The sequence below is a fragment of the Rhamphochromis longiceps genome, linkage group LG1, assembly GCF_057381845.1.
Source record: "Rhamphochromis longiceps isolate RC_006_pf linkage group LG1, R_longiceps_female_GT1.1, whole genome shotgun sequence".
In the NCBI taxonomy this organism is placed as follows: domain Eukaryota; kingdom Metazoa; phylum Chordata; class Actinopteri; order Cichliformes; family Cichlidae; genus Rhamphochromis; species Rhamphochromis longiceps.
Genome location: NC_140557.1, coordinates 12,651,389 through 12,663,950, shown reverse-complemented (window position 1 = coordinate 12,663,950; position 12,562 = coordinate 12,651,389). Strand labels below are relative to the sequence as shown.

The 12,562-nt window shown below is 39.5% G+C and overlaps 1 protein-coding gene across 3 annotated transcripts in view; it reads left to right on the top strand.

The window, feature by feature from the left end:
* The first annotated feature begins 1,231 nt into the window (after nt 1–1,231).
* The window catches only part of trpm7 (transient receptor potential cation channel, subfamily M, member 7), a 96,679-nt gene continuing 85,348 nt past the window's right edge, over nt 1,232–12,562 (top strand). Inside the window, exon 1 of one of the 3 annotated variants that reach the window (XM_085383342.1) lies at nt 1,232–1,552. In XM_085383342.1, the coding sequence (XP_085239468.1) occupies nt 1,550–1,552 (3 nt within the window). In that variant the 5' untranslated portion in view covers nt 1,232–1,549. The remainder of the gene's footprint in view (nt 1,553–12,562) is intronic. The other 2 variants (XM_085383410.1, XM_085383417.1) reach the window with 2 other exon arrangements.

Sequence of the window (12,562 nt, the reverse complement as noted above, 5' to 3'; positions counted from 1 at the left end):
GAGGATAAAACAGAAAAACATTAACGAGATTTTTCTGGCCTGGCTTTTTATAGCAGATATCCTTAAAAATATTCTGCAGTAGAACAAAAACAAAAGAAAACCATGCATCAACATATGAACATTACCTGATGCTGCTGAAGTGAAGCAGAGCAAAGTTACAGAGGTTTGATTAGAGACACAGCTAAGTGTTTTGCAATGTGCCATCATTTTAAAAAGTTTACATTTCTTCTGCATTGAACAGCAGAAATGGCGCTTTCTTGTCGGAGGTCATAAAAAAAACACTGGCCGACAGCGCTGTACACAACGGTAGACAGGTGGGTAATAAGAAAGCAAATAATGCAGAAAATTTTGATTTTTAGATGAGAAACTGTTCTTAAAGTACACTTAGAGAGAGCTGTGCAGGAACTGTGATTTTATTGTGGTGGAAGCAAAACAGCAAAAGTAAGAGGAAATTATCAATATATTCAGTTTTAGAATTTATAATCACTTTTAACTGTAACTACGCTCAAAGTGCTTATGCTATCTTATTTTAATAAACAACACTGTCATATGCAAAACTAGAGTAGCACTTGTGGTGGCAAGAGATGATTTTAGGATGGTACATGCCACCCCATGCCACCCTTCTAGATCCACCCCTGCCCTGGACCCGGTTCTTCCTAGTGATGGTAAATTTGATTCTTTTTACTGAATCGAGTTTTAATGAGTCACTCACCAAAGTGAATTGGATTTTTGAGTCATTTGATTCACTGAGTCAGTTGACCAGAGAGTGCAAAAAATGTGTGAGATGTGTGAAATGTATGATTCAGCACAGGAAGGGAGGGGGTGAGTAGCTCAAATGTGCTGTTAGCATTGTTAGCAGAGCGATGCTACTGTGAACCAAGGAGCTATTGTTTTGATGTGAGCTTCTACTCAGGGTTTTTTCTTCCAGTTCAGAGCAGAAATTTTTTTGTTAAGATACTGGATGTTGTGTTTTTCTCCACAATTTTAATTATAAGCTAGATATATTGCTGCTAACAGCAACAGGGATGAGTCAGTTGGGCTTGTGAATCATGATTCATGAGTCAGTAAAGTGATTCTCGAGTATTGAACAATTCGTTCATGATTCGCGCATCACTAGTTCTTCCTGTGGAAAGGGAGCTCTTCCGCCCCAACATTACCAATGGGGTTGTAGGGTCTTTATCTTAAAACGTCTCGCGACAGTTGTTAATACGGGTTTGCACTATATGAATAAAACGGAATTTAATCGCTTTAGCGTACGTCGTCACCTTGTGGCGTCTTCGTAAAAACAGAGGAAATAAAACAAAGCGCACATGTGGCTGCTGGCTCCGCCTCCGCCACGTGACAATGAGCTGGCTGAGTCAGCCGGCTCGTCATGCAGCGTCAGTCTGGAGTCGCACAATTATGAAAAGGCAACCTTCCGTTGGAGCTGCACCCGAAGCGGATCTCTCCAACGTCTACCGGGCTTTCCTTCCAAGGCTAACTGAGAGTACCGCTGATAGATGGATAAAAGCCACGACAGAGCTCTTCCTGAGTCTCAACGGTGAAGAGAATGGTATGTGAAGCTCTCCGGGTGGTCAGCTGCCACCCCTGGGTTTTATGTTCTGGTTAAATTGACGTGGAGGATCATCGTGACTGATCGAGGTTTGAGTGGCAGGTTCCCCCAATGCATGCTGTCTCCTGCCTGGTCAGGTATCCAGCTGGGGTCGCGGTGACGCTTTGCCGTTTTTCCTCTTTAATCGCTGCATGGCTGTTGAGTTGACACATTGTAACGTGAAGGTAGTGTGCGAAGAGCGCACAGTGACACATCGTCTAGCAAAGAAAACTCCAAATCACACACGGGCGTAACGTTAGGAGGCTAAATAGCTAGCGAGCTAGCGCTATACTAAGCTAACAAGCTAGTGGAGCAGCAGCAGTAGTGGTAGCTGGCCGATATGAGCAACGCTGTCTTTGAGCTTTTCTTCACCTCACGATCATTTAGACCTGATAATATCAGCTAGCACTTGTTTAAGACGTTTCCTTTAGCTGTCTCAGATGTCAGACAAGACACGCTGTCATTACCACCAACAAGTCAATGCAACCCTGAGTGGCTGCCAAGTCTGCGCAGACGTGCCAGCGTCAGGAAAAGTAAAGTGGTGTTGAAATGCTCATTTTATTAGCTCAGGTTTTGGTGAAACGCCTGTATTTCTGCTCATGTTGGGCTGGACCTGAACGTTTCAGGCCTGTTGCAGTCATTGTTGTGGTTTTATTCCTGGAGAGAGTCAGAGAGACAGGGAGGAAAAATAACATGGAATTGGTTTAAACAACTGGGTTCGAGCCGAGCGCGTGCGCGACGACTATTAAAAAGTCGTCATCAATGGAGTGTCGATTCTAGGATTCACCATGGCAACCGTAGAGGAGAATGATGTCCTTGGTAATATAAGCTGAATATACTCGTAATGTTTTTCGTGCGTTTAAAACCTACAAGGACCCTCCAGAAAGTATTAGGGTCACATAAAAAATATTTTATTGTCATTTCACCTGTACAGAGAAATTGTATGTTATCTTAATTCAGACATCAAAGAAAAAAAAGACTTAAATAATCTACAACAATATACAAGATATTTTACTTTTATATTCTATGAGCATTGATTGCCAGATTGATTCTCTTAAAAAATGTGTTTATTGTTTTTATGTCCTGGATCATCTGCTAGCCTACGCTCAAACAGAAAGTGTCCACTGTTGGGATTCATCTTTTATGATGATCCTGTTGGTTTTTTTGAGGTAATGGGAACTGTAACGATCTCCTAAGGAGGGCGTCTGATGATCTGCTTAAACCCTTTCGTCTTTGCAACTGAAGCTGTCAGAGTAGACACACACACACACACACACACACACACAGTATGTTAATATGCCCTCTTAGGAGCAGACGTAGAAGGACATAAGCAGTTTTTGGGTAAGGTGACTCTTTCTGGTGATCATCACGAAGTAAAGTATGTGTTGGTTGTTTTTCAGCTTTGCAGTTTTTCAGTTTTTACTCTCAGATTTTCTGCTTTATTTTCAAAATGCAAATGAAATATTTTTTAAATATTTTATTGTAGAGACTCTAATACTCCGTTTGAGGGTTTTGGCCTTCCACCAAAGAAAAATCACCAGGACTGTGATTAAAATATATTTAACCAGCATTTTCTTAAAGTCCAGTTTAATTTACCGAACTTAAAACATCTTTATTGTTAAAATGCTAATGATAAAAGGAAAACATTGTCTTCTGTTTGCCAGAAAAACGCTATAAAATTGTCGGTCCTACACACCCTAAAATACCGTTAACATGTTAATTACAATTCTGTATTTTTTATATTACGTATTTAATGATTGGACTGCAGTATTAATAATAAGCCTGTTAAATTATACTGTCACACCGTCAGCAGCATTGAAAGTTTTCATTCCTGGTTTTGGTCTTGCTTTTACCTTTTATTAAAAAATTTTTTAAGTTCCTCATATTTGTATCCAATCATAGTTTCTTCGTTTTGTAAGGAGAAAAATAATCTACACCAGGGATGGGCAATTATATTTTCCAACGGGCCACATCAGAAACTGGAACTGTTGTACTGTGTAAGTTTACAAAGAGATAATATTGTTAAGCTGAAGTCAATTCTGCTCAGTATTATTGGTCCGACCCTCCAGAACAGTCCCGAATTCTCTTGTGGTTTCTTGGGAAAATGAATTGCCCATCCATGTTTGTGATTTTCATCTTATTGCGCATTGACGTATTAAAATAATACACCTTTGTATGACTACCTAACATGATACAGATGTTTATCATTAGTGATGTCAGATATCGAAAATTCTGTTTTGGAAAGAAGGGGTCAGCACAGAGACTACAAGCCCATTATCATCAATGGAGCTCCAGTGGAGAGGGTGCAGTCCTTCAAGTATCTTGGTGTTCACATCACCTCAGACCTGACATGGGCTGCCCACATTCAGGTCCAGACCAAAAAGGCTAGGCAGCGCCTGTATCACCTACGACAACTGAGGAAGTTCAGGGTCTCTCCAAAGATCCTCAGGATTTTCTATACAGGCGCTGTGGAGAGCATCCTCACACAGAACATGACATCGTGGTTTGGGAACAGCTGTGTGAAGGACCAAAAAGCTCTCCAGAGAGTGATCCGTACAGCAGAACGCTGCTGCAGGATTGCTCTCCCCCCGCTTCAGGACACCTACACCAGGAGATGCCGGACTAGAGCAGCGCAGATACTGAAGGACCCGTCCCATCCTGGCAACAAACTGTTCCAACTTCTGCAATCTGGTAGAAGGTTCCGCATCTTCCGGGCAAGGACAGAGAGACTCAAGAGGAGCCATCCGTGCCCTAAACACACACACCCGCCCGCTCACATCATCTATAATTGACTGAGACAGGACTCTCTTCCAGACACTCTAAACCAAGGCACAATGTACATTTCAATTCCTTTAACTTTAAATATGTTTATATTGTCCATCCTGTAAAATAGTCAGATGTCTATTCATATTAATGTACAGAATTCACCTGCTAGCTGCTACTACTGCACATTCACCCAGTGTATATACTATATGTATGTATATATAGATATATAATGTTCTTCCTCTACACCCCCCCCCCAATTTTTTTTGCACATGTCGAGGAGCGTGTCAGACTACATTTCACTGTGTGTTATACTTGTATAACTATGCATGTGACAAATAAAGAACCTTGAACCTTGAAATGTTAAACTTTCTTCTGTTTCAGGCCCCTGGTATATTGACAGAATCTCCACTTGTCTATATACACAAGAGCTGCCTTAATGGTCTTGCCATCCCCTCAGAGAACTCGTTGACAGTCTTACTATTTAAATTATATGTATTTGACTAGGAATAAAACCCCACCCAGAGGTCCTAATCATGGAGTAATCAATTGTCAATAAATTATTCTCAGCCAGTATTAGTACAGTTGCGTTAAAATAGCAACCTGGCTGATATTCATATACTTTTCTTTTGTTCCTGTCTTTGATCCAAGGGGGGGGGGGGGGGGAATTATATATATATATATATATATATATATATATATATATATATATATATATATATATATATATATGAAAAACAAACAAAGAAAAACTGTTGTCATGTCAAAACTGGTCTAATGTAATGGCTAAAAATTATACCATATGTTTTCGTATTCAGCTTTCCATACTCAGCTTTGATTATTATGACTACACGATTTGGGTACTTATAGTAAACTTCATGTAGTCATAGTTGTTAGTTTAAATTATACTCAAAACAGTGAGTTTAAATCTGCAGGTAGGTGATTTGGCACAATGACTTTGCTGTACTCTGAGAGCAGTGATATAATGTAATGCAAATTAATTTGGCTTTGCACTCATCATGTCCGACAGCTGCTGATTTGATAAAGAAGACCTTCCAGCAAGCAGGCTGAGTGTTTTACCTCTTTTTGGAATGAAAAAACATAGTTTTCTGCGTTTTGTCATCAACAAAACCAAGAGTTTTCACTGAACGTGCTGTCTGGAATGCTCCCTTAAGACTTGCCCAAACATGTGTTTGCAAGTTGTATTTTTTCCTGTCTGTAAAACCACGACCTCCCTTTTTTCCAAGAACTTGATGGTACTTCTCGTACTTTTCCTGTGAAACAGAATGACGGTAAAGAGAAGAAGTGAAGCAGAAACAGCTGTGAATTAGCCTTGTCCATAGTTTTGTTGGTACTCAGAAGGGAACATTGACTATATCAACACAGATATGCTATGTCCTTGGATCTTACCTGTTTGAGAATGGTTTAGTTTAGGAGTCATTGAAATGGTTAAAAATGTCATCCACGATTTATAAACATCCATGTTACATCTACTTTTATTTATCTACTTTTATTAATAATAGTTTTTTTTTTTATATCTACACTGCAGCTGTCTTTAACTTGTAAGTTTTTTTCGTATAGACTGCTTGATGTCCAGTATTGCAGGAAATAGTCTGGTGAATTCACTACTAGTTAGTCTGGTTTAAGAAGATGACCACTATTTTCAAATGTAGGACCAAAGCTAAAGTGAAACATTTCTCCTCCATGTTAGAAAGCACAACTTAAGGCAATGTCTTGTCCTGATTCTACTGATATTTTAGAGCTTTGTGCAAAAGCAGCTTGAGATTATAGTAGCCTGTAGTGTGTCTTTTACCCTTTACTTTCCTCAGTGTTGGCCTGAGCAGGTCACACGCTCCAGCTTACCTCTAGATGATGAATTCTGCTGTGCTGCTACTCTAAACAGTGCAATTGTAACTGTTAGTTTGAAACAAATGCCATTTCATTATAGACGTGAGCTCAATCTCTGATAGTTTTGTTATTGCTAGTAGCAGACTGTTACGTAAAGTTAGGTGGTTTAACTTTAGCTTCAGTTTTGGCTTAGAGCTGGTAGAAAATGGTTTTGCGTCACTTTGTTATGGTCTGCAACAGACTCGAGCTGTATTTGTGTTACTGCATGTGTGTTTGAGTCTGCTGACTGACTTTTGAGTTTATCTCACACTACATTTGCACCACACACACACACAAAAGCACATTTGAAGATGGCAGATAACGTTTTTTCCACTGGCACAGCACTGTGCAGGGTTTTCAAACTCAAAAATAGTAGCAGTCACAACTTGTGAATTTTTGTGAATGGAGTGTTTCTCTGTAGTATCCAGCTGACTGCTTTCACTCGTGTCACTTGTACAGCTTGTGGCCCATTTCTGACTTGTGGGTGCTCCAGAGTTCCCCGAAAGAACTGCAAGATAGTTCTGTTTTTACTTGTACAGCATGCTCTTTATTTATTTATTGGCTTTTAATACACCATTACCTTGGCACTGTCCCTACTCTTGTTTCTGCTTGAACCGTAGTTTTCAGGGGTTTTCATAGCTATCTGCATCAGATGTTGAGAAGGAAAGCTATCACATGCTTTAGTGAACTAGGTAATACAGCTTTCTGGGTGCAGCACTCAGGAGGCTAGCCTGATGCTACCCCTATATCCGCCCCATGCAGTGCAGTCTTTCAGAGCTTTGCCCCAGAGGGCATGAATGTGTGAGCTGTTGAGTTGTCACACTTTGGTCTCATGACTGTTTGTACTTTTGTGTGCTGCTTTCTGGCAATCTTATCTGAAGGCTTTAATGAACCTGTTCTCTCCATTTTAATAGTCTTTTATTGGCCAAGTTCTTGGAACAATAACATATGGCAAGGATTGCAAATTGATAAGAGCTGTCATAGTTAAAATAAATGTCCCGTATTGTGCTTCTCTTTTAATTGAACCAATATATGATAACAGATTTTCAGATAACCACATTATAACTCTTTTGATTGGGTCTGTTAGTTTAGCAGACTGTATAGTATCTGGGGTTAAACGCGGACATTTTAGTGATTCGTCTTATAGAAAGATGTAAAGTCTTTTTTTCTGGAGGAAATTTACAGCTCTCCATTTTTTATTTTACACATAAGGATAAGCTATTTCATATGATTATCCAGACTTAAGAGTGATGCTGGCTGCAGGGTAAAAGCTGTTTCTTAGTCTGCTTATCCATGATTTGTTGGACTTGTAGCACTTGAAAAAGTGATGAGTCTCTGAGAATATTGATGGTTCTTACTAGGCAGCAGAATAAATCAGACTATATACTATGTTATTATATTTATTTATTTAATTAATTTTTTTTGTCCCAGGCAAAACCATGGCCACGTAACCTAATCCTAGAGCTGGGCGATATAACGATATGTATCACGATATAACTTTTACTCGATAGAGAAATTAAGCTATCGCGATAGACCTCGCCACTCTTGTCCTCTTTAAAAAAAAAAAAAAAAAAAAAAAAAAAAAAAGGTCAGCCAATCCAAATTAAGTAGCGCAGAGCCGAACCAATCACAGCCGCAGCATCACGCCGCGTGACTTGTTACGTACAGCACAAGTGCCAAGCCGCACGTGTGTTTGTTTGGGAAGCAGCCAGCGGGTAATGGAGCCAGCGCGTAATGGAGGAAATGAGTGTGCCGACTAGAAAAATCAACTGAGCGTGACCGAAGAGAAAACAGATGATGGTTCCAATGCCGGAGAGATTGTCGAACGGAAGAGCCATAGAAGTTCCGTAGTGTGAAGGTATTTCGGCTATTTCAAGTCTGACAAATACAATAAACTGGTGCATGCGTCACACTGTGCGCCACGTTATTGTTTCGGTGAAATGAATTTCTACAATACTGTTACTGTTAATTCTACTCTCTGCAGTGTTTAAATGCTTACATATACACACAGTTACTGTCCCTCCACACATACGACTCGGTTCTGCTTCTATGCCCCAGCTTTGTTTACTTTTTCCCACCGAGGCTTCTAGACTTCTGATTGGCCAATATTTCTGCACGGTTAGGAATCTAGCGCCACCTGCTGCTTTGGCATGTTCATAGCAGCGTTTTCCTTCATTTCTGCCTTTATGTGTGGACGGGATTATTTTTTAAAACGAAAACGGAAAATCTCCGTTTTCAAAAATACCCGTGTACGTGTGGACGTAGCCTCAGTCTCTGACTGGAAGCGCTAATTCGTCATTCGGCTTTTGTCAGACTAAAGTAACTGTTAAAACTGTTTGAAAAGCTAAGCTATACAACAAGGAGAGATTGAGAATTTCCTTTTAGTTCTCAGTTTATTTGATATTGACAAAAGTTAGTCAATTTTGTTTGTTCTTCTGTAAAACAAACTAAGATTTATTTTTAGAATTAATATTTTGTTTCTAAGTGGAATTGACAATTTAGTCTGTTTCGTTTGTACTATTTTGAAACTTAAACGCTTTAGCGGCTGCCTTTTGTGTAGTTTGCAATATTTGCCTTTATTTATCTGAAAAAGTCTCATGTTCCTTAAGTACATCTGCCCTGTTGAATTTATTATGGGAAATAAATATTTAAATAAAAACAAGCTGCTGATTATTTCACATTTTACTTGTGAGCAACGGCACATTTAAATCTTACAAATATAGTTATTTGGCTTATATCGTGATAGATATCGTTATCGCCTGAAATGAAAAAAACATATCGTGATATGAAAAAATCTCATATCGCCCAGCTCTAGCTAATCCTCGTGATATCTTTGAACCACTCTCACTGTGTAACATAAGACCACTGTTTTAGAGCCATGGCTTTTGTAATGATCCTACAACTAAAGATGGCCTGCAAGAAATTTTCATTGTCAGAAACTTGGGATGACGTCTCACCATGTGACAGCTACAACAAATGTATTAAATAAATGAAATCCAATAAATGTTGGAAGCCTTGTTTGTATGGTATGACCTCATGATTGCACCATTGAGATTATAAAATGGAAACCAATATTTGAGGAATTTCAGTTATATGTTGTAGCATATGATTCAGTGTGCGATGCTCTTTTACTCACACATACCGCACCTAAGGATGGGAATCAAGAACTAGTTCTTGTAGAGATCCAGTTCCCAGTACTCTAATTCCTTGGAAATGTTACTCTGCTTGCCTATTGATCTCCCTGATTGGTTCTTGCACACTCACGTCGATCAGTTGATATCAGTTCCTGTGTTGGAGGAGGAAACTAGTGGAGCAGTCTCCAGTGTGGATATGGACAGTACTCTTATTTTTATTGCACAAAAGAATGAGAGCACGATGGTAAAGTGTAGTCTGCTCCAGGACAGAAGCAGCTGCATTATACGGTTAACACAACTTCAGCTCTTCGCAAACACCTGCACAGACATCATGCTAACGGTAAGCTAGCCAAGTGAGACAGTGTTTCAGATTATTTTACATTGTAACATGAAAGCAATGTTACGAATACTATAACAAATGTCTTTCTCCTGGCTGTAATTAAATAATGTACTGCTTTACTTTTAAGAAAAATGTTCTGTGTAATATTTACTTAAGCAGTGACACTAACACTAATCACAACAAAGAGCGGAAATACCTCCAACATGCACAAGCGTTTAACCACGCAGTATGTAATTGATTTGCACAAACTTAATGTCTTTGATATGCTGCTTAGAGATGGTGGTGGATCTCAAAGTGGAGCCGATAAGGGAATCGATAAGTGATATCGATAATGGAATTGGAATTGCTAAATTCTTATCAATTCCTATCACTACTCACACATAACACATTGTATCCAGATTTATTAGATCTGTGTTGCGCATCGTGTCTTGCGTTACATTGCTAAAATTGTAGACTGTAGTTGCCTTACACAGCAGCACAGATGCTGCAGCTGGAGCTGGGAATAAAAGCTGACAAAGTGATGCAGGCTTATCAGCAGCGCTGCTTTTAAGGTACAAGTAGAGCCGACTATAATTAAATTGATGTACTCCATAAAATCTATGTGTCGTCTATGTTATCTCACATTGTGTATGACAACTTTAACACTGCCATGGTTGTAACTGCAGGAAAAAGACTGAAATGGAATCAAGTAAAGAAAAGAGGACAATAAGCACTGTCCTCTCTTAAAAGATCAAGAAGTTAATACCAGAAAGATTTCAAAATAACTAGATAAAAAAAAAATAAAATGAAATAAAAGCAAACTTCTTGTTCCTCTTTATTGTTTTTGATTGTAAAGGAGGTCTGTTATGCTCATTTCCAAATGCTCCTTGATTTATTTTTCTTTAAAATATACTGGAGTGGCTTTGCATAATTCACAGTTCAAAATAACCATAATTTACACTGGGCACCTCAGAACCCACTGTGTTTTTACTCCTCTTCCTTTAAGCCAGCTTTCTTCTGATTGGCTACCTGACAAGGCCATATTGGGGATATCTGCTTTCGTTGGTGTCATACAGAGCCAAGAGGAGACGGGGGGGAACCTCTCAAAGTTGTAACTTTTTGCTGATCTGGATTATCCTGCCCTATCCTGCTCTGGCTGTATTTAATGTGAAAATCTGCCACTGTAACAATGGACAGAAAACACACCCAAAAAATAATAATGCTAATTGGAGATGAGGTGTGGGAGAGGAGTCTGTGTAGGATTCCATTCTTGTTCTATAAATGCAAGGCATCAGTTAATTCAAAGTGCTTCACAGACTTCATTATTCAAAAACTAAATTCCACAAGATTTTTCCTTCTATTAGTCGATTAGTCCGTGGTAAACTTGGACAAGGCTCTCTTACTCATTTATTTTGGACTTGCCCCAAATTGTACAACTATTGGTTGGACATCTTTAAATGTTTTTCTGATATGTACAACTGCACAATAGAGCTGGACTCGATAACTGCATTGTTTGGATCTTCCTCTTCCCTTTTACATCTCAGCTCTGCTGCACAAATGACAATTTTGTTTGGAATGGTAATTGCTAAGACAATCCGATTATTAAGTGATGATGTGACGAATCCTACTTCCGGGGATAAAGTAGTCTGCATTTAATATGGCTTTTGTGTTGTTAACATGTTTAATGCTTTGTACAGGGAGTGCAGAATTATTAGGCAAGTTGTATTTTTGAGGAATAATTTCATTATTAAACAACAACCATGTTCTCAATGAACCCAAAAAACTCATTAATATCAAAGCTGAATGTTTTTGGAAGTAGTTTTTAGTTTGTTTTTAGTTTTAGCTATTTTAGGGGGATATCTGTGTGTGCAGGTGACTATTACTGTGCATAATTATTAGGCAACTTAACAAAAAACAAATATATACCCATTTCAATTATTTATTTTTACCAGTGAAACCAATATAACATCTCCACATTCACAAATATACATTTCTGACATTCAAAAACAAAACAAAAACAAATCAGCGACCAATATAGCCACCTTTCTTTGCAAGGACACTCAAAAGCCTGCCATCCATGGATTCTGTCAGTGTTTTGATCTGTTCACCATCAACATTGCGTGCAGCAGCAACCACAGCCTCCCAGACACTGTTCAGAGAAGTGTACTGTTTTCCCTCCTTATAAATCTCACATTTGATGATGGACCACAGGTTCTCAATGGGGTTCAGATCAGGTGAACAAGGAGGCCATGTCATTAGTTTTTCTTCTTTTATACCCTTTCTTGCCAGCCACGCTGTGGAGTACTTGGACGCGTGTGATGGAGCATTGTCCTGCATGAAAATCATGTTTTTCTTGAAGGATGCAGACTTCTTCCTGTACCACTGCTTGAAGAAGGTGTCTTCCAGAAACTGGCAGAAGGACTGGGAGTTGAGCTTGACTCCATCCTCAACCCGAAAAGGCCCCACAAGCTCATCTTTGATGATACCAGCCCAAACCAGTACTCCACCTCCGCCTTGCTGGCGTCTGAGTCAGACTGGAGCTCTCTGCCCTTTACCAATCCAGCCACGGGCCCATCCATCTGGCCCATCAAGACTCACTCTCATTTCATCAGTCCATAAAACCTTAGAAAAACCAGTCTTGAGATATTTCTTGGCCCAGTCTTGACGTTTCAGCTTGTGTGTCTTGTTCGGTGGTGGTCGTCTTTCACCCTTTCTTACCTTGGCCATGTCTCTGAGTATTGCACACCTTGTGCTTTTGGGCACTCCAGTGATGTTGCAGCTCTGAAATATGGCCAAACTGGTGGCAAGTGGCATCTTGGCAGCTGCACGCTTGACTTTTCTCAGTTCATGGGCAGTTATTTTGCGCCT